The 26854-nt window shown below is 48.8% G+C and overlaps 1 protein-coding gene and 1 pseudogene across 9 annotated transcripts in view; one reads left to right on the forward strand and one right to left on the reverse strand.

Annotated features, from left to right (window-relative positions):
• CCNJL (cyclin J like) overlaps window positions 1–26854 on the reverse strand; it is a 61943-nt gene that overhangs the window by 2889 nt on the left and 32200 nt on the right. For 7 of the 9 annotated variants that reach the window (XM_045394477.3, XM_045394478.3, XM_073994699.1 and 4 more), the window contains 2 exons: window positions 5007–5309; window positions 976–1135 (listed from right to left, as the gene is read on the reverse strand). In XM_045394477.3, coding sequence (XP_045250412.2) covers window positions 976–1135; window positions 5007–5309 — 463 coding nt within the window. The remainder of the gene's footprint in view (window positions 1–975; window positions 1136–5006; window positions 5310–26854) is intronic. The other 2 variants (XM_073994696.1, XM_073994701.1) reach the window with 1 other exon arrangement.
• On the forward strand, window positions 3801–4156 carry LOC102131145 (cytochrome b-c1 complex subunit 7 pseudogene; annotated as a pseudogene).

The following is a 26854-nucleotide window of genomic DNA, read 5'->3' on the forward strand; positions in this document are numbered from 1 at the left end:
GAAGGCTCTCTTCAGGGGTCTAAGGGCTTCTGCTCTGCCCACACGGCCCACCAGTCAGTCAGGCCAGCATCCAGGATACGCGGTGCCTGGCAGGTGGAAGGGGAACTGGACAGTGTGTGCCTACTGGGAACGGCTCTGTCCTGTCTGCCTTGCTCCCTGCAGTGACTGGGGCACGTTTGCCTCCAATGTCAGTTTCAGGGTGTTGGGCCCATGATGCCTTTAAATATCTTCTCTGACACACTGAACATTTCCTCCCCGAGATTCCCTGTGGCGCTTAGAGGAAGTCACTCGGAGCTTACCTGGCTAAGAGGTCAGCTTTGTGACCATGTCCGAGGAAAGTAGCTTATAATGGAAGTCCTTCAATGTGATTATCTATAAGATTACACTGGGACTTAGATCAAATAGCCTAGACATTTAAAGGTGCAAGCAACCCTCTTCTCCCTTGATGCCTGACTTTAAAGATGTAAACCCAGCCGGGCGCGGTGGCTCACACCTGTAATCTCAGCACTTTGGGAGGCCGAGATGGGTGGATCATGAGGTCAGGAGTTCAAGACCAGCCTGACCAACATGGTGAAACCCCATCTCTACTAAAAATACAAAAATTAGCTGGGCGTGGTGGCGCATGCCTGTAATCCCAGCTACTCAGGAGGCTGAGGCAAGAGAATCACTTGAACCTGGGTGGCGGAGGTTGCAGCGAGCCGAGATCGTGCCATTGCGTGCCAGCCTGGGCAACAGAGTGAGACTCTGTCTCTAAATAAATAAATAGCAAACCTGAAGCTATCCAGAATAGGAAGAACTAGTTCTTGAAACCCCACTTCCACCAGGAGTCACCATGGCCCACTTTCCCTGAGACCCTGTAGCTGGAAGAACCACCACAAGCTTCAGACTCAGGAAACTGCCTGTGGCCTGAGGCAGGCCTCAAGGCAAGAGGAACCTCACTATTTCAGAAACACAGGATTCAGGGGAGAAACTTACACCAGCAGGATTTCAATACACGTGCTGAGGTGTTCCAGGGAATAGCTTGAGATCCTCTGCAGGTCTCTGGTCCAGTAGGGAGAAAGCTGCAGGCAAATCCTGGAGGCCCCAACACAGGCTGCAGCGACCACAGAAGGCTGGAATTTGTAGAATACGTGATCTGAAAGAAAGCCATGGAGGGAGTCAGCATCCAAATCCTCCCCTTGAAATCCCAGGCCCACCCTGAGAATGGATGGACAAATGAATCATTTTCAAGGCTGTTCATCGCCACCCTATAAATAGGATGGAAAATTAGAAACTGTGAAGTTCCATTTTTGAATCTTAACGTTGGCTCTTGGTTTGGGATTTCTTTTTTGTTGAGACAGGGTCTCACTCTGTCGCCTAGGCTGGAGTGCAGTGGCGAGATCACGGCTCACTGCAGCCTCAACTTCCTGGGCCCAAGAGATCCTACTACCTCAACCTCTTGAGTAGCTGAGACTACAGGTGGGCACAAACACATCTGGCTAATTTTTGTATTTTTTTGAGAGATAGGGTTTCAGCACGTAGTCCAGGCTGGTGTTGAACTCCTGAGTCCAAGCAATCCTCCTGCCTCAGCCTCCCAAAGTGCTGGGATTACAGGCGTGTGACCAGTCTGGGATTTCTGACAGCAGCCTGGAATAGTGTTTTCAAAATACTGTCCAAGGCTCCCAGGGAGGAGCAAAGAGCTTGCTGATATTCTACAAACAGAACTGCAAAACATTTGTCCGAAATTTCTTTGGTTATTATGAGAGAATGACACACTATTTCAAAGGCTTCTGTTTTGGGGTATGACTAAAAGCTACTTATTAATTGTAACAATGCCTGGCCCATAGTAGGCACTCAGTGAAAATCTAGTGAATGAATGGTTGTAAGACTTTGATATTTATAACTAAAATTGGCACTTAGGTTGGCTGAGGAATCTTAACATCCAACTAAGATATCTGGCCACAAGGCAAAGCTGGTACTAAATATGTGCAAAGGCAAACAGTTGAAATTTCTACAGTTTTCCTGAATACCACTGGATTTTCAGTTTATTACTATGTTATCTTAAATTGTTCATGATTTCTGCTTGGAGCAGTGGCTCACACCTGTAATCCCAGCACTTTGGGAGGCCAAGGCAGGCGGATCACGAGGTCAGGAGTTTGAGATCAGACTGGCCAACATGGTGAAACCCCGTCTCTACTAGATACAAAAAATTAGCCAGGCGTGGTGGCGGGCGCCTGTAATCCCAGCTACTTGGGAGGCTGAGGCAGGAGAATGGCTTGAACCTGGGAGGCGGAGGTTGCAGTGAGCTGAGATCGTGTCATTGCACTCCAGGCTGGGTGATAGGGCACAACTTCATCTCAAAAAAAAAATTTTATTTGTCATGATTTTCAATTACTTCCACTTTTGCCTTTTAAAGATCAGTTCATAGGGCAGCTAAACAACAACAACAAATTTAAAAAATAAGGTTATCAGTCAGGGTGGTAATACGGTGATAGAAACAATCATTCAGTCAGACTCCCCAGGTTCAAATCCTAGCAATGAGCAGGGCATGGTAGCTCTCGCCTGTAATCCCAGGAGTTTGAGACCAGCCTGAGCAACATGGTGAGATCCTGCCTCTAAAAAATTTTTAAAAATCGGCTGGGCACGGTGGTTCACACCTGTAATTCCAGCACTTTGGGAGGCCGAGGCGGACGGATCATGAGGTCAAGAGATCAAGATCATCCTGGCTAACACGGTGAAACCCCGACTCTACTAAAAATACAAAAAATTACCTGGGTGTGGTGGCACGTGCCTGTAATCCCAGCTACTCGGAAGGCTGAGGCAGGAGAATCGCTTGAACCTGGGAGGCAGAGGTTGCAGTGAGCCAAGATTGTGCCACTGCACTCCAGCCTGGGCGATGGAGCAAGACTCCGCCTCCCCAAAAAAAAAAAAAAAAATTAAAAAAATCCTAGCAATAACCTTGGGTAAGTTACAGCATCAGTTTTCTCTTTTGTAAAATATGATTAATGGAGGTGATTTTGGTGTGGGGTTGCTGTGAGGTTCAAATGAGATAATGTGTGCAAAGCACTGAAGCAAGACACTTGGCACGCAGTAAATGCTCAGTTAATGCTTGGAATCACAATCACTGATTTTTTTTTTTTTTTTTTTTTTTTTGAGACGTTTCGCTCTGTCGCCCAGGCTGGAGTGCAGTGGTGGGATCTCGGCTCACTGCAAGCTCCGCCTCCCAGGTTCACACCATTCTCCTGCCTCAGCCTCCCGAGTAGCTGGGACTACAGGCGCCTGCCACCTCACCTGGCTACTTTTTTGTATTTTTTAAATAGAGACAGGGTTTCACCATGTTAGCCAGGATGGTCTCGATCTCCTGACCTCATGATCCGCCCGTCTTGGCCTCCCAAAGTGCTGGGATTACAGGCTTGAGTTTTTTTCTTTTTTAGATGGAGTCTTATTCTTGCTGCCCAGGCTGGAGTTCAATGGCACAATCTTGGCTCATTGCAACCTCCACCTCCCGGGTTCAAGTGATTCTCCTGCCTCAGCCTCCCAAGTAGCTGGGACTATAGGCGCCCACCACCATGCCTGGCTAATTTTTGTATTTTAGTAGAGATGGGGTTTCACTATGTTGGCCAGGCTGGTCTTGAACTCCTGACCTCAGGTGATCTGTTTGCCTCAGCCTCCCAAATTGCTGGAATTATAGGCGTGAGCCACCATGCCCAGTCCAATCATTGATCTGGATACTCATGCCCATTTTAGTTTGTGGTAGGTTATGGGATGGTTGTATCAGCAGTATTTTTTTTTTTTTTTAAGATGGAGTCTCACTGGTCAAAATGGCTGGCACGAAGGCTGTTGCAGCATCAGGCAAGTGGCTGGATGGTATTCGAAAATGGTATTACAATGCCGCAGGATTCAATAAACTGGGGTTAACAAGAGATGACACAATATATGAAAATGAAGATGTAAAAGAAGCCATAAGGCGGCTTCCTGAGAACGTTATAATTACAGGATGTTTCACATGTAGAGAGCACTGGACCTGACCATGAAGCGTCAGATCTTGCCTAAAGAGCAGTGGACCAAATATGAAGAGAAAAATTTCTACCTTGAACTGTATCTGAAAGAGGTTACTTGGGAAAGAAAAGAAAGAGAAGAATGGGCAAAGAGGTAATCATGTAATTGAAGTCTGTGGATGCAGCTCTTATGAAGATGGTTAAACTTGAAACAATCTTAAGAATTATTTGGTCTGCAGATACTTTCCTTTAAATAAATGTCTATTGTAAAAAACAAACAAACAAAAAAGATGGAGTCTCGCTCTGTCGCCAGGCTGGAGTACAGTGGCGCGATCTCCGCTCACTGCAATCTCCGCCCACTGCAATCTCCGCCTCCTGAGTTCAAGCAATTCCCCTGCCTAGCCTCCCAAATAGCTGGGAATACAGGCACGCACCACCACACCTGGTTAATTTTTTGTATTTTAGTAGAGACGGAGTTTCCCCACGTTGGCCAGGATGGTCTCGATCTTCTGACCTCGTGATCCGCCTGCCTCGGCCTCCCATTACAGGAGTGAGCTACCGCACCTGGCTATATCAGCAGTGTTTTTGACCCAGTTAACATCTAGATTCTAAAACACTGGGAAGAGCGAGTTTCAAGTAAGTTTCAAGTAACAGGGTAACTTTTATTGCTACATACTATCTACATGATGGCAGTATTTGAGAATAACCGATCTGCAAAATCTGTGCTATGTAATTCATTTGCAATGTTCCCGGTTACTGTAAGAAAAATTACCAGGTGATCTGTAAGCTTCTAGATTTCCAGCTGCCTGTACATAAGTTGCTATTTCTCTTTTACGTGTTACTGGTAATACACTGGGCTAATCCTTGCCCTTTCTTTGCTTGTCGCCTGCAAAGTAAGAGTGATCTGGGTGCACAGGCCCCAGTGAGAGGCCTGATCTGGATAGACATGCGTTTGAGAGCTGCCTGACCTTGACCCCTGGGTGGGTGGGGAAGGGGTGGGAGGTTCTGCCTTTGGGTCCCAGCTGTCACCTTGCAGGGTGACCTCTAGGAAGTAATGGGCATACTCCTTGAGGCACTCTTTGGTCTTGCGGGGGCAGGTGGTGGGCCAGGTGTGGCAGTGGTGGTCCTTCTGGCTGACGGAGGCCAAGAGGTAGTAGTCCAGGAAGTGGGCAGGCGTGGGCAGGCAGAGATTCCAGCTGAAGGCCTCCAGGAGCAGCAGCTCTGTGCCGAGCAGCTCCTTCTTGGTGAGGGTGAAGTTCTGGCTGCTCAGGATCCTCGTGCTGTTTATTTGCTCCAACTTGGGGACATGGTCTTCCCGATCCTCGAACTTACCTGTGGGGGAGCAGGGGAAGCAGGGGTTACTGGAAGACATTTACCTGTACCCAGAAAGCTAACGGCCCACCTTACAGTGCCTGGACAGTGCTGGCAAAGAAGACAGAAAGCAGACAGGCCGGACTGAGGAGGAATAAGAGCACTCATTCCAGATCTGTCAAACCTAGGCTTGAATGTGCAAGCCATCACTTCCCACTGGGGGATCACGGCTAGGTGTCTCAGCCTCTCTGTGACTCAGCTTCCTTGTCTGTAAGATGGAACCTATACTTCCTAAGGCTTCTGTTAGAGTCAATGGGAAAATGCACACCAAATGCTCAGACCAGCCTCTGGAACACAGAAAGCAGGTGACAGTGGTCGGCAGCAGCTGAGGGCTGGGGAATAAGGTGCTCTCTCTGCTCTCCATCTGGCCCTAACCAATCCAACCTCCCGGCTAGAGTCAGCGTGGCCGCGCAAACCCGGCCCTGCCCCTCCACGGGTAGAAAAGCTCTCCAATGGCTTCCTGCTATCCTTGCTGTTGAATTCGAACTGTGTAAACGGGGTCTTAGTTTGGGTTCCCTCTGGTTTCCAGGTCTTGGAAGGTGAGCCCAGGAGAGCTCGGTAGGTGGGGGAAGAGAACAGGAAAGGGAAGAAAGCCCAAAAGGACACAAGGGAGTCACTACTGTGGACAATCCGAGCTTAATCCTACTGAGGAATTCTGAGAAACAGCCTAAGACAGGCCTCAGGTTATCCCACCCATGGGTTAAAGAGCAGAGGCATTTACATAGCAACCCCTGGCAGTCATCAGTTATGGATGCTCTGAGGGGACAATGTGGGGTCCTTGTGCCCTGAGGGTCGAGTCAGGGGCTGGTGAGGGGCATGACAGCTTCCACTGTGTGAGGCTCTGCAGAGTGTGGGCCTCTCCAGCCTCAATGTTCCTCACTCTGGGGAAACCACGCCACAGGTGGCTGTGGATCCCGTCCCTGGCAGTTCTTGCCTATAAGCCTTCATTGACACAGCCCCCCGGGCCCAGAACACCCTTCCCCATCTCCTCCTCACTCAGCCAACCCTGACATGTCCTTCACCTCGAGTCCCCGCCTCTCACAAGTCATCCTCCACACCAGCCCCCTATACTGTACGACTCCCACATCAGGTGGTGAGGCCTTCAAGGGCCTGGCCTTGGTCTGATCACCCGTGACCCAAAGCCAGCCTCATAGGGTGTGGAGCTGCCACTAAGCAAATGCCAAAAGAGGCAGTGGGGCGACCCAGCTGACCTCAAAGCACACCTCAGTGCTCACGAAGGGAACAGCAAACAACACACGCACGCACCTGCTCCCAGCTGCAGGCGCCTGTGACCCAGTTCCCATCTCTCATGCTGCTTAGGGGAGATAAGGAAGGAACCACCACAGCAGATACAACACACTCCTGAGGATGGCTCAAAAGACCTCACCGCAGAATCAATCAACCGTGTCTCGGCAGGCCAGGGTTGCTCCCTTCTCGGCAAACCTTGCAGCAGCCCACTCAGTGGGTAACGATGACCTGACACAAAGCTCTGGTCTTTGATGCAGAGGAGTGGAAATGTATAAGACAGTGAAGGGCAGAGGCACTACCAGCCCCGCACCATGCAGTTTACAGCAAGCCCACATTCCATCTGGAGCCCAGTCGCTCAGCCTGCAATGGTGCTGTGTCCGAAGTACACACTTTCTTGTCTTGCACACAAGAGCTACTCAGGCAGGCCAATGCGAGGTCAAAGCTGCCCAAAGAGGGAGAGCCTCCTGCATGGCTGGAAATCCCAGGGTTGAGGCTCTGGCCGACTGGCTCCATTGGCTTCAGCAGCGCTGCCCGTCCCCACCCCCCAACACTCCCTCTCCAAGCACAGGATCCAGCCACGTGGGACTCCGACCCCTCCCCGACCCCTCCCCGGGCTGGGAATGCTCTTCCCCTCACCTCCCTTATCTGTGTCCTCCAGAGCTCAGTTTAGAGACCTCCAGGTATTAAAGGGACTTCTACACTCAGATTACTTGCTCAACATCCAAGTATTTTTTTTTTTTTTTTTTTTTTTGAGACGGAGTCTCGCTCTGTCGCCCAGGCTGGAGTGCAGTGGCCGGATCTCAGCTCACTGCAAGCTCTGCCTCCCGGGTTTTTACGCCATTCTCCTGCCTCAGCCTCCCGAGTAGCCGGGACTACAGGCGCCCGCCACCTCGCCCGGCTAGTTTTTTGTATTTTTTAGTAGAGACGGGGTTTCACCGTGTTAGCCAGGATGGTCTCGAACTCCTGACCTCGTGATCCGCCCGTCTCGGCCTCCCAAAGTGCTGGGATTACAGGCTTGAGCCACCGCGCCCGGCCAACATCCAAGTATTAATATTAATGGCTGGCATCTGATTCTAAGCCTCGTAAGAACGGGAACTGAGTCCGACCCATTTGCTGCTGTGCCGGCAGTTCTCAGCACATGCCTGGCACATAGTAGGTACGCAATAAATATCTGTTAAATGAATGAATAGTCCTCTCAGGAAAGAGATATTTTAGGCCATTTGAATTTTTCTCTGATGATCTTGTATTTCCCAGTTTTTCCTCCAATGATCATGTATTCTTTGTGCAGTTTTTAAAAGGAAGAATTTTATTTATTTATTTTTTCCAACAGCTTCCCTGAATCTTGTGCCGAGCCAGTCTTGGTTGCATGCACTCAATAGAAACGAGCTCTCTTTCCCTCCCCAGAGCAGGGTGGCGAGGTGCAGGTGCACTGTACTGGGGTGGCACTAAGACCCTTGCACAGCACTGCTGGCAGCCAGCAATCTCTCAGAACTGGCAGATGTGCTCAGTCAGATTAGTTTCCTCCTCCCCTCCCCGCTTTTCAAACCTTTCAGAGCTCTGCTACCCGGCCCAAGAGGATTATCCTCCAATGGAAGGCACCAAGGATTACTGTGGAATCTGATTTCACCTGCTCCCTCTGCTTCCTGGGGACGCACCACACAGCAGGCCACAGCCAGGCAGAGCTGGGTCTGAATCCTCAGGAGTTTGCTCTGGACCCACAAGCACTAAACTCCACAGGCTGTTTATTTGCTTATGATGTAGGACCACGTCCCACGTGAAGACAAAATGGTGCTGCAGAACGGAAAGTGCTTCACAAGCCCCCAGTACACAGAATGGGCTGTGCTTCCAGCTGGCCACGCACTGGCTCCTGGCAGGAACCTTCTAGGTAGGTTCTTTACGATCCTCAGAGGCTCAGAGAAGAAGCTGATGGGAGAACTCAGCTTTTACACCCAGAAGCAGACTTCAGAGCCCCTGCTTTAACCGCTGGCCAGGCCAAGCCCAGGTGAGCGACTATCCCCTAGCACAACACATTTCGCAGCCAGAAAAGATTTTATGAGTTTCCTGATGCTGCACGTGCCTGGCAGACATTTCCTCCCCTCCTCCCAGGACTGTGAGTGGGGCTGGCTCGTTGTCCCCAGCGCTGCCACCGCCAAGCACTGTTACTCAGCTGCTTTCTCCTTATCAACAAACTGCACAGGCAACAGATGCCTAGAAGACTTTACGCGAGTCCCCTGGGAGAGGCTGGGAACAGAATTCTGAGTCTTTCTAAGCCAGACAATAGCCACAGATTCTCCGACTCCTTTGATGCACTTTTGATTTTGAAATTTTTCAAATCAGAGAAAAGACGAAAGAGAACAATGAACACATAAAACCCTTCACCAGACTCTGCCCTTGCTGACCCTGATCCGTGTGTGCTCTGTCTAGGTGTATTCTGTCTGTAAATACTGGTTTTGTTGGACCATTTCTAGTCAAGTTGCAGACATGACATGCCACCCCCGAACACTTCAGCATCTGTTCCTGAGGTCATTTTCCTACAAATCGTAATGCTTATTAGCATTTCTAAGACATGAACATTAATGCAATCACATTTTCTAACATTCAGTCCACATCTGACTTTCTCCAGGGGTCCTAAAAATGCCTTTTATAACCTTTGTTTTGTGTTTTTGGATCCAGAATCCAAACTAGGTTCACACACGGAGTCTATTATCGCTGAAGTCCCCTTGTTTCGTTTGTTTTCCATGACACTGACTCTGGGAGAATCTAGGCCAGTTGTCTTGTAAAATGCTCCACATTCTGGATCTGTCTGATTGTTTCCTCACAATTAGATGCAAGTCAAACAGTACAGGCAAGAAAATGACAGAGAGTATTCTGTCCTCACCCACTGGACCACAGCAGGAGTCCTAGGCAACGTCACTTTGTACCAGCCTACGGTAGATCACTTGATTAAGGTGGTGATACAAGACTGCTCCAGTTCAAGGTACCAGCTTCCCTGGGAAATTAATAAGTAATCTGTGAGGGGACACTTTGTGAATATCCTGTTTCTCAACAATCTTTGGCTCAATGGCTTTACATCCATGGATGATCCTTTTCTGAATAAATTATTATACTGGGGGTTGGGGGTTGAAAAGGAAGTTTTAAAAATCCTATCATTCCATCTACATTTTTCTTTTTTGATGTTCACATTGTCCTAAATTGGAACAGCAGGAGCCCTATCAACCTCCTTGTTTTTTTGAGACAGGGTCTCACTCCTGTCGCACAGGCTGGAGTGCAAGTGGCTCAATCTCGGCTCACCGTATCTTCAACTTCCTAGACTCAGGTGACCCTCCCACCTCAGCCTACTGAGTAGCTAGGTATACAGGCACACGCCACCATGCCTGGCCAATTTTTGTATTTTTAGTAGAGCCCGGACTGGTCGAATTCCTGGGCTCAAGTGATCTGCCCGCCCCGGCCTCCCAAAGTGTTGGGATTACAGGCATTAGCCACTGCGCCTGGTCACTATCAACATACTTAAAAGATTAAAAAGCATTCTAAACCTACAGAAGCACTTCCTCTGGCTCCCGGAGGCCAGGCAGATGCACGTGTACCCTTAGTGTTGGTGGTGCTGGTGGTGCCTGTAAGTGGTGCCTCTTATGTGCCTTCCTTTCTGCACCTGGCTGGCTGATTCCTGACACCACTTCCTGAGGCTGGCACACAGAGCTCCTGGGCAATTCGTGGCAGGTGAGGATGATCATGCGTCCATCCATGTGGCCTACATGCTTAACCACAGATGAGGCCGTGGTGGCAAAATGCTATGGATCCAGCTTATAGACCGGCTTTTTTTTTTTTTTGAATTAGAAAAAACTTGTGAGAACACATAAATATACAGTTTACCATTTTTCACTGTACAGTTCAGTGGCATTATACGGACATTCACAATGATGGGCAGCCATCACCACCATCCCTCTCCAGAAAGTTTTTCATCTTGCTGAAACTCTGTCCCCATTAAACAAGTCCTTAGCAACCACATTCTACTTTCTTTCTCTATGAAGGTGACCATTCTGAAGACTGGCTTATCTTCCACCTACTGTCCTGGCAATCAAGCCTCAAGGTAGACCAAACCGGATTCCTGACTTTTCTGAATTAGGGCCAAGATGAGCAATATTTTTAATTGCTTAAAAAGCCATTTTATTGGCCGGGTACGGTGGCTCAAGCCTGTAATCCCAGCACTTTGGGAAGCCGAGATGGGCGGATCACGAGGTCAGGAGATCGAGACCATCCTGGCTAACAGAGTGAAACCCTGTCTCTACTAAAAAATACAAAAAACTAGCTGGGCGAGGTGGTAGCAGCGCCTGTAGTCCCAGCTACTCGGGAGGCTGAAGCAGGAGAATGGCGTGAACCCAGGAGGCGGAGCTTGCAGTGAGCTGAGATTCGGCCACTGCACTCCAGCCTGGGCGACAGACCAAGACTCCATCTCAAAAAAAAAAAAAAGCCATTTTATTTTAGAAAATTTTAAATATACATAAAGAGACAGAGAAACGTTATTATAATGAAGTCCTTTGAATGTTATTACCCAGTTCCAACAATCATTAACATTTACACTGCCTTTAAAAAAAACCGAAAACTTAAACAAAAAGATAACCAGCACAGAACAAGATTCTGTAAAAATTCAGCATTGCCTCATTCCTGTGGCCCAGCCCCGAGTGTGGCCCACCCCCAACTAGACAGACTGTGTTCTGCACTGTGCCCCATGAATCCCCCCAAAAGTCCTTCACGCCTCGCAAGATGCCTACTGACGGACCCACTCAGGGCTACCTGGTGCACTGCACATTCAGGTGCTTAACCCAGGCTCAGAGATGAGGCCAAAGTTTCCTGGCTAAAGAGAAACAGGTTTTAAAGCCACAGCTGGCTACTTTTCTTCCCTAAAGAAATGCAACGCCAGCCAGGCATGGTGGCTCACACCTATAATCCCAGCACTTTGGGAGGCCAAAGTGGGTGGATCACGAGGTCAGAATTTCAAGACCAGCCTGTCCAATACAGTGAAACCCCATCTCTACTAAAAAAATAAAAAAAAATTACCCAGGTGTGGTGGCGTGTGTCCCAGCTACTCGGGAGGCTGAGGCAGAATCGCTTGAACCTGGGCGGCAAAGGTTGCAGTAAGCCAAGACCGCGCCACTGCACTCCAGTCTGGGCAACAGAGTGAGACTCCATCTCAAAAGAGAAAGAGAGAGAGAGAGAGAGAGAAAGAGAGAGAGAGAGAGACAGACAGACAGACAGACAGACAGACAGAAAGAAAGAAAGAAAGAAAGAAAGAGAAAGAAAGAAAAGAAAGAAAAGAAAGAAAAGAAAGAAAATAAAAAAGAAAAGAAAGGAAAAGAAAAGAAACGCCATGCCCCAGCCTGGCCAACATGGTGAAACACTGTCTCTACTAAAATACAAAAATCAGCTGGGTGTGGTGGTGCATGCCTGTAATCCCAGCTACTCAGGAGGCTGAGGCAGAACTGCTTGAACCCCGGAGGCAGAGGTTGCCGTGAGCCAAGATCGCACCACTGCATTCTAGCCTGGGCTACAGAGCGAGACTCTGTCTGGTGGGGCGGGGCGGGGGGAAAGAAATGCAATGCCTTTAAAAACAGGCAAAGTTATTCTTCCACAAGAATGGCCGCTCTCCTCTTAAAAAATCTCTTCCTCATTTTATCCCAGAATGAGAACTATAATTTTATCAGAAGTTGAGACCCCATAGCTATCCCACGCCCCTCCAGCAGCCGCCAGCCTACCCTGCAGGTGCTGGTGATAAAGGAAAGATGGGGCTGACGGCTCAGAGGGATCAAGAACTGCCCAGTGGTGTCCAGGCCTTGCCTTTTCCCAGGTGGGGCCTGACATCTATCTTCCCAGGTGCCTGTGGGGAGTACTATGCAGTCAGGTGGCAAGGACAGAAGAGGAAAGAGAAAGTTCTGGCTGAAAGGGCTTTTTCCCAGCTTTGCAGCCTTTGCTGGCAACGGAGCATCCCAGGAGTGGAAGCCCAGGCAGGGCCAGGCTCAATAGAGACCTTTCTGATGCTAATGCTTTTCCCCCTCAGATTCTTCCTTCCTGGAGGGGAGAAAAGTATCCCCAGAAAAGGGAGAACTTCTACCAGCTTTATTTATGGCCTTGGAGCCGGTGTGACGAGGGACAGCCAGGATTCTGGGGGAAGTCCCCACCAGAAACAGGCAGGAATGTCCTGGGGCAGTGGCAGGGCAGGGGCTCAAGTGCCAGTTTCCCATCCTCACTCCTGGTATCATTTGTGTGATCTTGGGCAATCACCTGGAAACCCACACCTCACAGGGCACTAGGGAGGGCGCAAGAAGCGTCCCAGGTAACAGGATGGGCATGTGGGAGGTGCTCTATAAATGGTAGCAGCTGCTCTATTATTTATTGAACATGGTATTCTTTGCACTCCAGACCCCGGATCTTCTCAAGTCCTGTTAGCTAAACATATTTTCTTACAGGTTCTGAAAGGAGCTGAAAAAAGCCCAACAAAAGGCTCCCCTACCCTTACCCAACTCCACAGTCCAGGCTGTGCTGGAATGCATGGAGTGGACTAGAGTCGTTACAGCTTCCTTTCCCCAGGACTGTGACCTTGAACTCTGACCTCCTGCTGGTGATTTCCAGGCTCACCGTCAGGGAGGAAGAAAGGGGAGTGAGTGTTGCATCCAAGGCCTTTCCCAGATGTCCCCCCTCCCCAGGGTGGGACTTTTCTCAGGTCAACCAGTTGGGTAGCAAGAGGCAGAGAATCCACTGGGTAGCAAGAGGCAGAGAATCCACACACCAGGATGTGATCTCTGGGAGGGCGGAGAGCTTTGTTCGGCACTTGGTTTGCTGCTGCATCCCAGGCCTGACACACAGCAGGCATCAAATGTGCTGGCAGCCCCTGGACCACACCTCTATTTACTGTAGGGTTGGGTGGGCTACGGGGTCCCTGAACTGTTCTTGCTATGCCCTTAACAGATGCTCTCAGTTGATTCTGGCAACAACCCTGGGAGGTTGGGGGTGTTTCCCACATGGAAACAGAAGCTCAGAAAGGTCGAGTTACCTCAATCTCCCAGCTGGTAAAGGACAAAGCAGCATTTAAAAGTCTGTCTGTCTGCTCCATGAGGGTAGGGACCAAATCTGTCTTGTAGAACACCATAGATCCTGTTCACCTAGCACAGCCTCTAGCATAAAATTAATAACAAATAGCTTTTGTGTATTTTAAAAAATGAATGAATAAATGATTCCAAAGTCCCGAGCTTTCTACATTATAGGCAGGAAATCTTATATACAGTCACATATGCAATCCTACAAGCTCCATAATGAGTGTATCTATCTAGGTGGAGGAACTCCTATGGATGTGGGTGTCAGGCTAGTTTCAGCTTCACCCCATCTAACCCTGTTCTCCACAAATACTCTTAATTTTTAAGATTTTAAAAAAATTGTTTACTTGTTGAAGAGATAGCGTCTCACTATGTTGCCCAGGCTGGTCTTGAACTCCTGGGCTCCAGCGATCCTCCTACTTGAGCTTCCCAAAGTGCTGGGATTACAGGCATGCACCACGACGTCTGGCCCTTCCACAAATCCTCTTGACTTCAATCTCCCCTTTGCTTATGCTACTTAGAAATTTAATTCCAGAGACTTTCCACTAAAGAGCTACATGATCAACAGGACTTACTGTTTTCTTCTAATGATAGCATTTAAGTCAAAGGAGTGGCTCTCTTTTTTTTTTTTTTTTTTTTTTTCGAGATGGAGTCTCGCTCTGTCACCCAGGCTGGAGTACAGTGGCGCAATCTCAGCTCACTGCAAGCTCCTCCTTCCGGGTTCACACCATTCTCCTGCCTCAGCCTCTCAAGTAGCTGGGACTACAGGCACCCACCACCACGCCCGGCTAATTTTTTGTATTTTTAGTAGAAACGGGGTTTCACCGTGTTAGCCAGGATGATCTCGATCTCCTGACCTCGTGATCTGCCCGCCTCGGCCTCTCAAAGTGCTGGGATTACAGGCGTGAGCCACCGCGCCTGGCCAGGAGTGGCTCTCTAACAGGAAACTTTTTGTACTGTAGGTGCTCCCCAGCCTGACCTTTTTTTAAAAAACAAAAACCCTCTTTGACTTCTTGCAGTTATTGAAAGCAAGAAAGGTGCTTCCTACTCTTTGCAATAAAAGGCACTGCTCATACGCTCAGCAGATAAGTGTCTTTCTGAGAAACCAGGGGAGACAGATTTTGAGCAATTGATGGAGAGGGTGTGAAACTACTCTGAGGACGCCACGCTCTGGCAGGCTGTTTTTACTGCGTAAGGCAGTGCAGCGGGCCGGGCACACACTCTGATGACTGTCCTGGATTCTATAGCGTGGCAGCCACTTACTAGCCATATGGTCTGGGATAAGTCACAACTTCTTGGTCCTGTGCTTCCTCATCTGTGAAATGGAAAGAAGACAAGTAGATAGAATTGTGGTGAGGGTGACATGGTGGCTTAGTGTGCTCAGAACAGTGCTCTTTATAAACTTGTGCTCAATTCGGACCCAGCCCTGAAATGACAGTCACAGATACAATGACGGTGGTTTGGTTTCTGGATGAGATTTGGTGTGGGGGAGAGAGAAAGCCAGGGACAAAGCTAGAAATCCTGCATCTGTAAGACAGTGCTTCAGTGGTGCTCAAGGAAGGGAGAAAGCTGTGGGGACCACAAGGGTTGGAGGCCAGGTAGCCTCCCCTTCCCACTCTGCTCTTAAGGACCTGCTGTAGCTGCATCCAAGATTTCTAGCCCCTTTCTGATCTTGTAGTTAGGAAACATCCCGGAGAAACAGGCCTCCAACACCAGCCATTCCTGGGCTTCCAAGGTCCGCTGGGTAGACCTGGCGTGAAGGTGGCTCTGGGTACCCTGCCTGGCTGAGCTGCCTTCCTCCCTCAGGAAATAAAGAAAAAGCTCTCTTCCTCTCCTTCCTCTCTCAAGAGCAGGGCTGCATCTCCAGTCTCTGGCACAGAGTAGGCCTTGATAAATAATCAAGGAATGGATGGAAGGACGGGTGGATGAAAGAATGAAAGCAAGCCCATTTCTAACAGGCTGAATCAATTCCTGGGCCCAATTTTACAAAAACAGAGACCATGGTGAGGTTGTGGGTGGCTGTTTTCTTTAGAAGGAAATTGTGAAAATGCCTCCCAGGTCAGAGGTGGCATTCAGCCAGCTGGGTCACCCACAGGCTTCCCTTCTTGCTGGGAGGACTTCCCTGTGTCAGGAAGGAGAAACTGCTGTGATGACGTCACACTGCAGCCTCAGGCAATCCCTGGTTCCTTTGTGCTCCGCTTTACACGCAGGGCCTGCGGGGCGGGGGCCATTTGTAACGTGTATAGCTGGCATCTGGGGACGGCGTCCCACAAGTGCTTCTGTCCTCGTATGGAGGATAGGGGTTATGCAGCTCTCTCCTGCCACGAAGGTTTTGGTGTCACTGCTTTAAAGAAAGCTCACTCCTAACTAACCAGGGGCTACCCCTGGTCCAGGGGGCTGCTGTGCTGACTGTGTGGGCCCTGGGGACCCTGATCCTTTGTTTTGACCCCTGCGGGGAGCAGGGGGAAGGAAGAGGAGAGACCATCTTGGGTACTGCCCTTGAGGTTCAGAGGGGAGACGCTTCCAGATACAAGAGCTGGTCCTGAGGGCTGATGTTTCAATCGCCGTCAGCACAAATGCTGCTCTGCTGGCTCAGAAGGAAGCGTGCCCAGGAGTCTCCCAGCAATCTCTCCGTGTTCTGACCTGAGTCTTCCTGGCACAGCCAAGGAAGGACGTGGTCTGGCTGTACAACAAGGGCCATAGTTGTACAGTGGCTCAGAGCCACTGAGTCAACCCCAAGGTGACAACCTGGGTCCCCATTACTAGCTACATCCTAGCTGTATGCTTTTAGGGAAGTGTCCTAACTGACTGGGCCTCGGATTCTTCCTCTGATATTTGGGGAAAATACAACTACAGCCTACCTTATAGAATTGTTTTGAGGATTCAATTGGTAAATCTGTGTAAAAAATTCAGAACACTGTGTGACATATAGGCTGGGCACAGTGACTCATGCCTGTAATACCAGCACTTTGGGAGGCCAGGGCAGGCAGATCACTTGAGGCCAGGAGTTCAAGACCAGCCTGACCAATATGTTGAAACCCTGTCTCTCCTAAAAATACAAAAATTAGCTGGGTGTGGTGGTGGATGCCTGTAGTTCCAGCTACTCGGGAGGCTAAGACAGAAGAATTGTTGGAACCTGGGAGGCGGAGGTTGCGGTGAACCGAGACTGTGCCACTGCACTCCAGCCTGGGCGACAGAGTGAGACAGTGTCTCAAAAAAAAAAAAAAAAAAGCAGGGCCAGGTGGTGTGCATGCGCCTGTGGTCCCAGGTACTGGGAGGCTGAGGTGCAAGGAGCTGTGATCATGCTACTGCACTCCAGCCTGAGTGACAGAGTGAGATCCTGCCTCAAAAAGATAAAAATAAACACTCAAGAAACATTAACTATCCCATCACCACTGAGGCTAGGATTTACCCTCTGCCCCCAGGTTCCGATTACAGAAAAGAGGAATGTAGTGAGATTACAAGTGATTTTTATTTTGTTATTTTCAGTTTTTCCCATCTTCTGGTTTTCTACAGGAACAAATGTTACTCTCCTGCTGATAAAAAAACACCTTAAACTCCTCAGAAGGCAAGACCCTGCTGCTGGGAATCTAGAAGCCAGAGCTAGCAGAATAACTGCCAGAGAACGTTCCAGAACGTAGGTCTGCTCCAGTCCAAGAATATCTCAGCATGAACCTGTTGTACAAGAACCTACAAGTCGGGAGGCGTCAGACTTCCCTAGAAAAGTCCCAGAAACCTCACCATGTCGGTGACAAAGAAGAGACTTTTCCTGTCTAGACACCTCAATGCTTGTAATTAAAATTAAGATTTCAGAGGTGGAGGGAGGCAACACACACTCCTTGAAGGAAATCTCAAAAATCGAGGCAAATGCTCCACACATAAAAATAATCTCTAATCTCAGCACCATGGGATAGAACAGGTCGACGTATCTCTTTGGAGTCTGAAACGGATTTCAAAACCAAACAAAGGTGCCCTGCCGGTGCTAGCTATCACAACCGACAAAACTGATAGGTAAATGCCTGGGTGGTGAGGGGTGGGCTGCTGTGATCAGGGGCTCCTGAACACCGCACGTTCAATTAATTCGTGCAGCTTGAAATACAACCCTCACTCCCGGAAAATAAAAATAAAATTAAAATAAAAAAATCCATGCAGAGCCCAGAAAGTTAGGCCCTGGACAAACAGGTCTGGGTGTTAAACTTGCTACGGCAAATTGAACAATTTAAGAGTTTCCGGCCCAGCCAGCTGTCTGACAGGGAGTTTACACAAAATCCCTCCCCTGAAATAGCTCTAAGCCTGCCAGTCTACAGAGATGGGAACAGGAAATGGAAAATCACCATGTCCTCCGCTCACTGTGCTGTGACATTCGAGCCCCGTGCCCAGATTTGCTCAGCATGGCCCTCACTAATGTGACAGACCACCCTTCCCAGTTGCCCCGAGCCGCGTGGCCACCAGCCAAATGGCACTGATTAGAGATGCGCCACTGATGTCATGGCAGTCTTTCGGAAGAAAGATAAGCAATAGTCACTTTAATTGCACACATCAAATGTAAGACCTGTTCTGATTCCTGAAATGTTCAGACACTGAAAGGCTCAAGCATTTCAAATGCTCCCCACGGCAGGGAGGAAATGGAGTTTCCTCCTGGCCACTCTTGCATGAGATGTAGGGAGCTATTAAATTATCTCCTGCAAGGGCGCTGCCACGTTTCCTGCAGATTTAGGTTTAATTCTATCAATACATCTCATGTTTCGTCAGAAATACACCCCTGAGGCTGGGCGCGGTGGCTGAAGCCTGTAATCCCAGCACTTTGGGAGGCCGAGACGGGCAGATCACAAGGTCAGGAGATCGAGACCATCCTGGCTAACACAGTGAAACCCCGTCTCTACTAAAAAATGCAAAAAAACTAGCCGGGCGAGTTGGCAGGCACCTGTAGTCCCCAGCTACTTGGGAGGCTGAGGTAGGAGAATGGCGTAAACCCGGGAGGCGGAGCTTGCAGTGAGCTGAGATCCGGCCACTGCACTCCAGCCTGGGCGACAGAGCGAGACTCCGTCTCAAAAAAAAAAAAAAAAAAAGAAATACACCCCTGAAAAAGACCACCTGGAAATATTGCCCCATTTGCAGCTGCTGCCTACATTTAGAGCCGTGGAGGCATCTCAAGCATTCCCAGCTTTGGGGAGAGCTGATATGTTTAACTTCTCCAGGCTAGGAAGCAGCATATTCGTTCATCCTTGTCGACCAAAAAGGATTAAGACTGCTCTCAAGTTTCTGAAATCTCTAATGGGGAGACCCCATCCCGCCCCCTGCCTTGTTGTCAAAGAAGTTGCTTTTCAGAAGCAACAGTTGCCAAGTACTCAAAGCAGGGGTGAGTGGGGGATGGAGGATGCAGGGGGAGTGATGCTGGTTTACTGGGAGGAAGACAGGCCTCTCCTAGAATCTCCTGAAGCCCCACTGCAAGTACCTGGCAGGCAACAGCTTTTAGTGGTATCTGCTCTAAGACATGAGGCTTAATAAGCACTAAAAGCAATCGGTCTGGAAAGGATTCCCTGTCTGTGCTTCCTGGACAGGGCAATGGAGAAATGCAGGGCAAAGGCACTCGTGGCTGGCAGCACAGAAGAAAAGCCCCAAGTGGCCACGGGTGAGGGGCCAGGATAGAGAAGAGACACTGCTTGTTCTTTTATAGTTTATTGTTTAGGTACAGAATCAGTCAAATAAATGTTTTTCTAGAAGGCAGCTGTGCTTACCACTATGCCACCGATGTTAACAGTTCCAAAGCCTCCCACAAATAAAGTTAAATTTAGGGAAAACGGATCTCATCAGCTGTTGGTTGAGTTAAAACTTCCGTAAGGCAATTTGGCACAACTTATCAAAATCTTCACTGTACCTACCTGTAGACCAAAACAATTCCACCTCTGGGAATTTATCTTACAGACAGACTCATGTAAGTTTGCAAAGATATAGGGAAAAAGCCAGTCACTGTCATATTGTGTATAGCAGTGAAAAACACAGATGGCAACCTAAATGTCCAAAAAGAGAGAAATCCTTACATAAATGACAGTGTTTATAAAACAAAGAACTTTGCAGTCAGTAAAAAGAGTGAAGTAAATCCACAAGGGCTGATGGAAAAAGAGGGGTTCCCTAACATACTATGAAGAAAGCACCTTTAGCAGTAACCCAGCTGTGGAAATATATCCAGTCAATTTTTGTTATTCATGTCAGTTATGCGCTATAAAGCCATTGTGAACACTGAATTAGTGAATACTGAATCACTGCTCCTAGGGGAAGGTACAAGGTTAGGTTCCTGCAAGCCTCTGATCACATTTCATCAACTGATCAGCCTATAACTTTGTGTTGTGTATTTGTTTAATACATTAATTCATTAATATTGAACTCATGGCCAACAGCGTTATAACTTCTGCCTGAACAAAGCTTCTCTAACAGAGACTTTTTTCTAAAAGGCATATTACAGCCTTCTTGACCTTGGGAGCTCTAGACAGCACTTCAACCCTGTTCTTGGAGACTTGTTGACATCAAAATCACCAACAAAAAGCACAAAAATATGAAAAATGTCACACTAAGTCCACTAAAAACACATTTGTTTGCAGCGTAAGAGGTGAAAGAAGAAGGCAGAGTGCTTCTTACTGGATCTCAGCTTGGAATAAGGGTATGGGTCAATCCACGTGGGACACACGGCTCTGCGCGTGTTTGCAAAGCACCACAAAAGCACTGCCACTGATTCCAGGTTTACAAAAGAATTTTTTTGTTTTTGTTTTTTTTTGAGACAGAGTCTTGCTCTGTCATCCAGGCTGTGGTGCAGTGGTGTGATCTTGGCTCACTGCAACCTCTGCCTCCCGGGTTCACGCCATTCTCCTCCCTCAGCCTCCCGAGTAGCTGGGATTACAGGCGCCCACCACCACACCCGGCTAATTTTTGTTGTATTTTAAGTAGAGATGGGGTTTCCCCATGTTGACCAGGCTGGTCTCAAACTTCTGATCTCAGGTGATCCACTCGCCTCGGCCTCCCAAAGTACTAGGATTACAGGCGTGAGCCACCACGCCCGGCCTACAAAAGAGTTTTAGCAAGTAGGCAAATTCACAAGAACAGAATCTGTGAATAATGAGAATCAACTGTGTGTTTGTATAACCATGGAGCAATTCCAAAAAAATACACCAGATCAAAATCAGAAGACACAAGAAACTGTTTCCAGGGGTTACCTCTGGAGAGTGGGATGGGAAAAGGATTTTTACTTTATTCTTTGGATCTTACTTTACAAGTGAGTATAATAACCGTAATTTTAAAAATCTATAGTAAGGGCCTGGTCCGGTGGTTCATGCTTGTAATCCCAGCACTTTGGGAGGCCGAGGCAGGCAGATTGTTTGAGGTCAGGTGTTCAAGACTAGCCTGGCCAACATGGTGAAACCCCGTCTCTACTAAAAATTTAAAAAATGAGCCGGATGTGGTGGTATGTGCCTGTAATCCCGGCTACTGAATCCCCAGCTGAAGCACGAGAATCACTTGAACCCAGGAGGCAGAGCTTGCGATGAGCCAAGATCACGCTGCTGCACTCTAGCCTGGGTGACAGGGTGAGACCTTGCCTCAAAAAAAAAAAACAATCTATAGTAAGGAGATGGGCCTTTTCACAGGTAAGCTCAGCACAGCATGACTGACTCACAGAGCTAAGGGACCCTGCTCTGCAGGAGGACCACAGCCAGAGAGGGGGGCTTTCCCACCCCCCCCCGAAAGAAAGGCCATGCCCCCACCTCCTGCCAGACACTTCTCTCTCCTCTCTCCTACGGAGGAGGACAGGGGCCAGCACGAAGGTCGGCACAGGATGTGGCCCCACCTACAGAAACCAGAAGTCAGAACTTTACTGTAAGAGTCAGATCTATCTGCCTCACCTTCCACTGCTTTTCACAGACAACAGGCAGTGGGCCAGGGGCAGGAGGGGCTCAGAGGACAGAGGAAAACCATTCACCAATGAGAAACCTTGTTTTCTCAGGGACAGGCTCAGGCTCAGGGTCTGGAAGTGACAGTGAAAGAAAACAGACGTTTGCAAAGAAAAAGTACGATGGAACTGCAATTAGATGGGGAAGGAAAAGGAAGAATGGAAAAGGAAGGAAGAGAGGGAATCTGGCAGTTTCGTTCACTGAGTAGTGTGTAGGGGTGTAATCTATGATTCATTTCCCCCCATAAATGAAAATAAGTTTATTTTCCCAATTATGAAAACACATCTAGGTTTGGAAGGATTTGTGGTTTTTGATTTTTTGTTTTTTGGGTTTTTTTTTTGAGACAGAGTCTTGCCCTGTCGCCTCGGCTGGAGTGCAGTGGTGCAATCTTGGCTCACTGCAACCTCCGCCTCCCAGGTTCAAGCAATTCTTCCACCTGAGCCTCCTGAGTAGGTGGGATTACAGGTGCGTGCTACCGTGCCTGGCTAACTTTTGGAATTTTTAGTAGAGATGGGTTTTCACCATGTTGGCCAGGCTGGTCTCGAACTTCTGATCTCAAGTGATCCGCCCGCCTCGGCCTCCTAAAGTGCTGGGATTACAGGCGTGAGCCACCGTGCCCAGCCGAGGTCTGGAAGGATTCACACAAAACTGTGGGAGTGGGACTGTGAGCAAAGGGGAGAAACTGATTTTTCGCACTAGGTATTTCTGTACCTTTCAGTTTTTTTGTGTTTGTTTGTTCTGAGATAGAGTCTGGCTCTGTTGCCCAGGCTGGAGTGCAGTGTCAAGATCTCAGCTCACTTCAGCCTCCACCTCCTGGGCTCAAGAGTTCCTCCCACCTCAGCCTCCCAAGGAGCTGGGACTACAAGCATGTGCCACCACATCTGGCTAAATTCTTTCAGGTTTTTAAAAGTAAAAATGTATCTCACACTTCCTGTACAAAATAATAAGGTCTTATAGTTAAGGCCTAGCTACCCTAGCAAAAGCTCACCTCTCGCCCTCCTGGCTTTCTCCCCAACCCTCCCTCACCTCCTCAGGCTGGTCCACGCCCTGGGGCCAAAGACTCAACACTGCAGCCATCTCCAGGCAGCAACCACCAAGCAAAAGCAAAACTCCAAGGTGTTTCAAAAACTCCAACATAAAATTACCACACGACCCGTAATCCAGCCCACAGGCATATACCCAAAAGAATCCGAAACCAGTGTTCAAATATAACTGGTACCCGAATGTTCACTGCAGCACTGTTCACAATAGCCAAAAGGTGAACACAACCTAAACATCCATCAACAGATGGCTGGATAAACACAATGTGGGATATACAATGGAATATTATTCAGTCATAAAAAGAAATGAAGGCCAGGCGCGGTGGCTCACTCCTGTAATCCCAGCGCTTTGTGGGGCCAAGGTGGGTGAATCACCCGAGGTCAGGAGTTCGAGACTAACCTGGCCAACACGGTGAAACCCTCTCTCTATTAAGGATACAAAATTAGCTGGGTGTAGTGGCACACACCTATAGTCTCAGCTACTCGGGGCGGTGGGACCAGGGGTGGGGGGGTGCTGAAGCAGGAGAATTGCTTGAACCTGGGAGGTTGCAATGAGCTGACATCATGCCATTGCACTCTCGCCTGGGCGATAAGAGCGAAACTCCATCTCAAAAAAAAAAAAAAAAAAGAAAAGAAAAGAAAAAAAAAAAAAGGAAGGAAGTACTGATACATGCCGCAAAGTGGATGATCCTTCAAAATTCTATATGAAGTGAACAATGCTAGACACAAATGGTCACATATTGTATAATCCCCTTTATATAAAACAGCCAGAATAGACGAATCCATACAGACAGAAAGCAGATTAGTGGCTGCCAGAACTGGGCGGTAGGAAGAAAAGGCAAGTGACTGCTTAATGAGTACAAAGGTTCCTTTTAAGGTGATAAAAATGTCCTGGAAGTAGAGTGTGAAGGTGTTAAACACCATTCAATTGTACACTTTAAAATGGTTAAAATCCGGAATTTTATGTTGTGGCATGAATTTTCTCTCTCTCTCTTTTTTTTTCTTTTCTGAGACAGGGTCTTGTTCTGTCACCCAGGTGGGAGGGCAGTGGCATGATCTCAGCTCACTGAAACCTCTGCTTCCCGGGCTCAAGCAATTCTCCAGCCTCAGCCTCCCATGTAGCTCGGACTACAGGCACGAGCCACCAACACCCAGCTAATTTTTGTGTTTTTTTTTTTTTTTTTAGTAGAGACAGTGTTTCTCCATGTTGGCCAGGCTGGTCTTGAACTGCTGGCCTCAAGGGATCTGCCTGCCGCATAAGCCTCCCAAAGTGCTGGGATTACAGGTATGAGCCACTGCGCCTGGTTGTATTTTTCTTCATTAAACACAAACAAACAAACAAAAAAACCACACACACAACCCCACACTACAAGTTGGGCAAGTTTCGTGGCCTCTCTGAACCTATAAAAGAGGCAGGTGACAGCACGACCGCATAGACTGGTCGTGAGGATCCATGTGATGTGTGTAAAGTGCCTGGCATGGGGTCCAGCATGTAGAAAGAGAACAGTAAGGAAGGAAGCCACAGCCGCTGTGATGCCAGTGATTCGGGGGCACTGCCAAAGCCAACTCACCTGAAGTCATGGGATTCCCGTGTTGTCAAATTATCCTTTTAATTAAAAAACAGGAACAACAAAAAGACTTTGCAGGAGGGGTGCTGCATAAGATGAAAGATTAAAGAAGAGGGAGGCTCAACTTCATTTACAGTATGGTGATCTCTATACTATATTTATAGTACAGTTCTATCCTGTGTTAAGACAGGGGACGCAAACAATGAACTCTGAGGGACAGAGAGTGTCTGCCACGCGTCCACCGTGGAATGACGAAATGCTCTCGCTTCTTCTGCCTTCTCCTGTGGCCTGCAGACACGGGCCCCTGGCTAAGCCCTGTTCGACGGGGCAGAAGGGGTTGTAGGTAGGTGAGAAGATCCCATCTCTGCTTCCTGTCTGTTTTTGTGTTTTTTTTTTTTTGAGATGGAGTTTCGCTCTTGTTGCCCAGCCTGGAGTACAGTGGTGCCATCTCGGCTCACTGCAACCTCCCCCTCCCAGGTTCAAGCGATTCTCCTGCCTCAGCCTCCTGAGTAGCTGGGATTATAGGTGCCCATCACGCCTGGCTAATTTTTTTTTTTGAGATGGAGTTTCGTTCTTGTTGCCCAAGCTGGAATGCAGTGGCGCGATCTCAACTCACCGCAACCTCTGCCTCCCTGGTTCAAACGATTCTCCTGCCTCAGCTTCCTGAGTGGGATTACAGGCATGCGCCACCATGCCCAGCTAATGTTGTATGTTTAGTAGAGATGGGGTTTCTCCATGTTGGTCAGGCTGGTTTCAAACTTCTGACCTCAGGTGATCCACCCAGCCTGGCTAATTTTTTTTGTATTTTTAGGAGAGACAAGGTTTCATCATGTTGGCTGGGCTGATCTCGAACTCATGACCTCAGGTGATCCACCTGCCTCTGCCTCCCAAGGTGTTGGGATTATAGGCGTGAGCCACCACGCCCGGCCTTCCTATCTATCTGGAAGCAGATTTAAAAACCTGAGATTGACAGGTGAGGGGGCAAGAACCCCAGCTCTTCTTATCTCAGAATTTTTGTACCAAATTAGCAGATCTCTAGACTTCGTGAGGCAAGGTGACGCCCCTCGTGGCCCACAATGGCCCGGGGAGAGGGGAGGAGTGAAGAATAGGATTTCAGGCTGTCATGGAAACTTTTCTTCCCTCTGGTCTCTGCAGCATACGGCAGGTGTCCTAAAAAATCGTTCCTGCTGCCCGAGGCTGTGCTGCCCTCAGACACGTGGGTGGGGGCGTCTGCCTCTCCGTCTGAAACACCCCCTCCCTCCGCCAAGGCGGCAGCAGCACAAAGGAGTCTCCAGTGTGTGCCTCACATCCCAGCTCCCCAGACAGACGCTCGGGGAGAGCTTCCATGGCCCCATGGAAATATACGTCCCCTGCCCCCAGCAGGCCTTGATGCAGCCCATAGATCACAGACAGCAGCAGGCCAAAGGCTGTGGCGTGAATTTCTCCTGTGCTGCTTGAAATATGATGCCCGGTGTGCCCTCCACTGCCGGAGGTGTTTCACAAGCCCCACAGATGAAAGGGAGCTGCACGTTGATTTGGGGCGCTGAGACAGGCTGGACACCCAGCAAGACTGGCTCCCATGTGTAACAAGGGAGTCCAGTCGGCCCAAGGTAGAGAAAAATCACCAAATGTGAGGCTGTGAGCCTAAAGCAGCCAATGGGATCATGAACAACAGCAGGTAAAAGATGCCAGCGTGGAGAACGAGACAGAATTCTGAAAACTCTAAATCTGTGCTTCTGGAACTGGGTGATCGTGCCCACGGGGTTTATGGCAGCCTGCCAAAAAGCAGACAAAGCCACAGAAGAAGGTGGGTGCCATAGTCCTGCAGCACCAAGCAGGATGAAGGATGGCGGGGCAGGGAGGGGAAATGAATAATGAAATAGGACAGAAACATATCTCAGAGGAGAATGTAAAATCTGACTGTCAAGGATAAAATACCAGATGTCAAAGAAATGTCCTAATTGTACCTGGCCACTTTGAGCCTGAGGCCTCTGGGGCATTCCATTCCTCTGCATTAGGGCAACCTAGAGAAGTGGAGAGGCCTGGCTCTTGAGGGACCCTTAGCACCATTAGTTTCATTGACTCCACAAATTATTTTTGAGGTCTTACTATGTGCCAAGCTCCTTTCCATCCCTGAAACCTGCTATCCATGGGGGTGGGGGGGTAGCTGTTAATTTAAAGCACATGACGCTGAGGGTCTGCATACTTGGGAGGCCTCACCTGCTGACGGCAGTGGGGGAAGGTTTTCACAGGGATATAGAGCCTGAGTGATGTTTAACCAGAATCAGGTGGGCAGCGGGAAGGCAGGAGCAGCAATCCAGGCAGAGGGAACAGCATGTGCAAAGCTCTATGACAAGAAAGGACTTGGCCAGTGTGGCTGGAACCCAGGAAGTGATGAGGAGAAAGGCACAGGTCAAAGAGGCAGGGACTCAAGGGTTGGTCTTTATCCTGACTGCCAGTAAACCATGGGCTGATGTTAAATGGCAGGGTGGCATGGCAGAACTGTGTTTTAAGGAGATCATCCAAGTAGCAGCGAATTAACACAGTAATCCCTACCAAGGCAGACAGACAGATGGTCAAAGCTATGCTGTGTTTTTAGTGAGGCCTGTTTGGAAGGTGCAAACC

The sequence above is a fragment of the Macaca fascicularis genome, chromosome 6 (genome assembly GCF_037993035.2).
Source record: "Macaca fascicularis isolate 582-1 chromosome 6, T2T-MFA8v1.1".
Taxonomy (NCBI): Eukaryota; Metazoa; Chordata; class Mammalia; order Primates; family Cercopithecidae; genus Macaca; species Macaca fascicularis.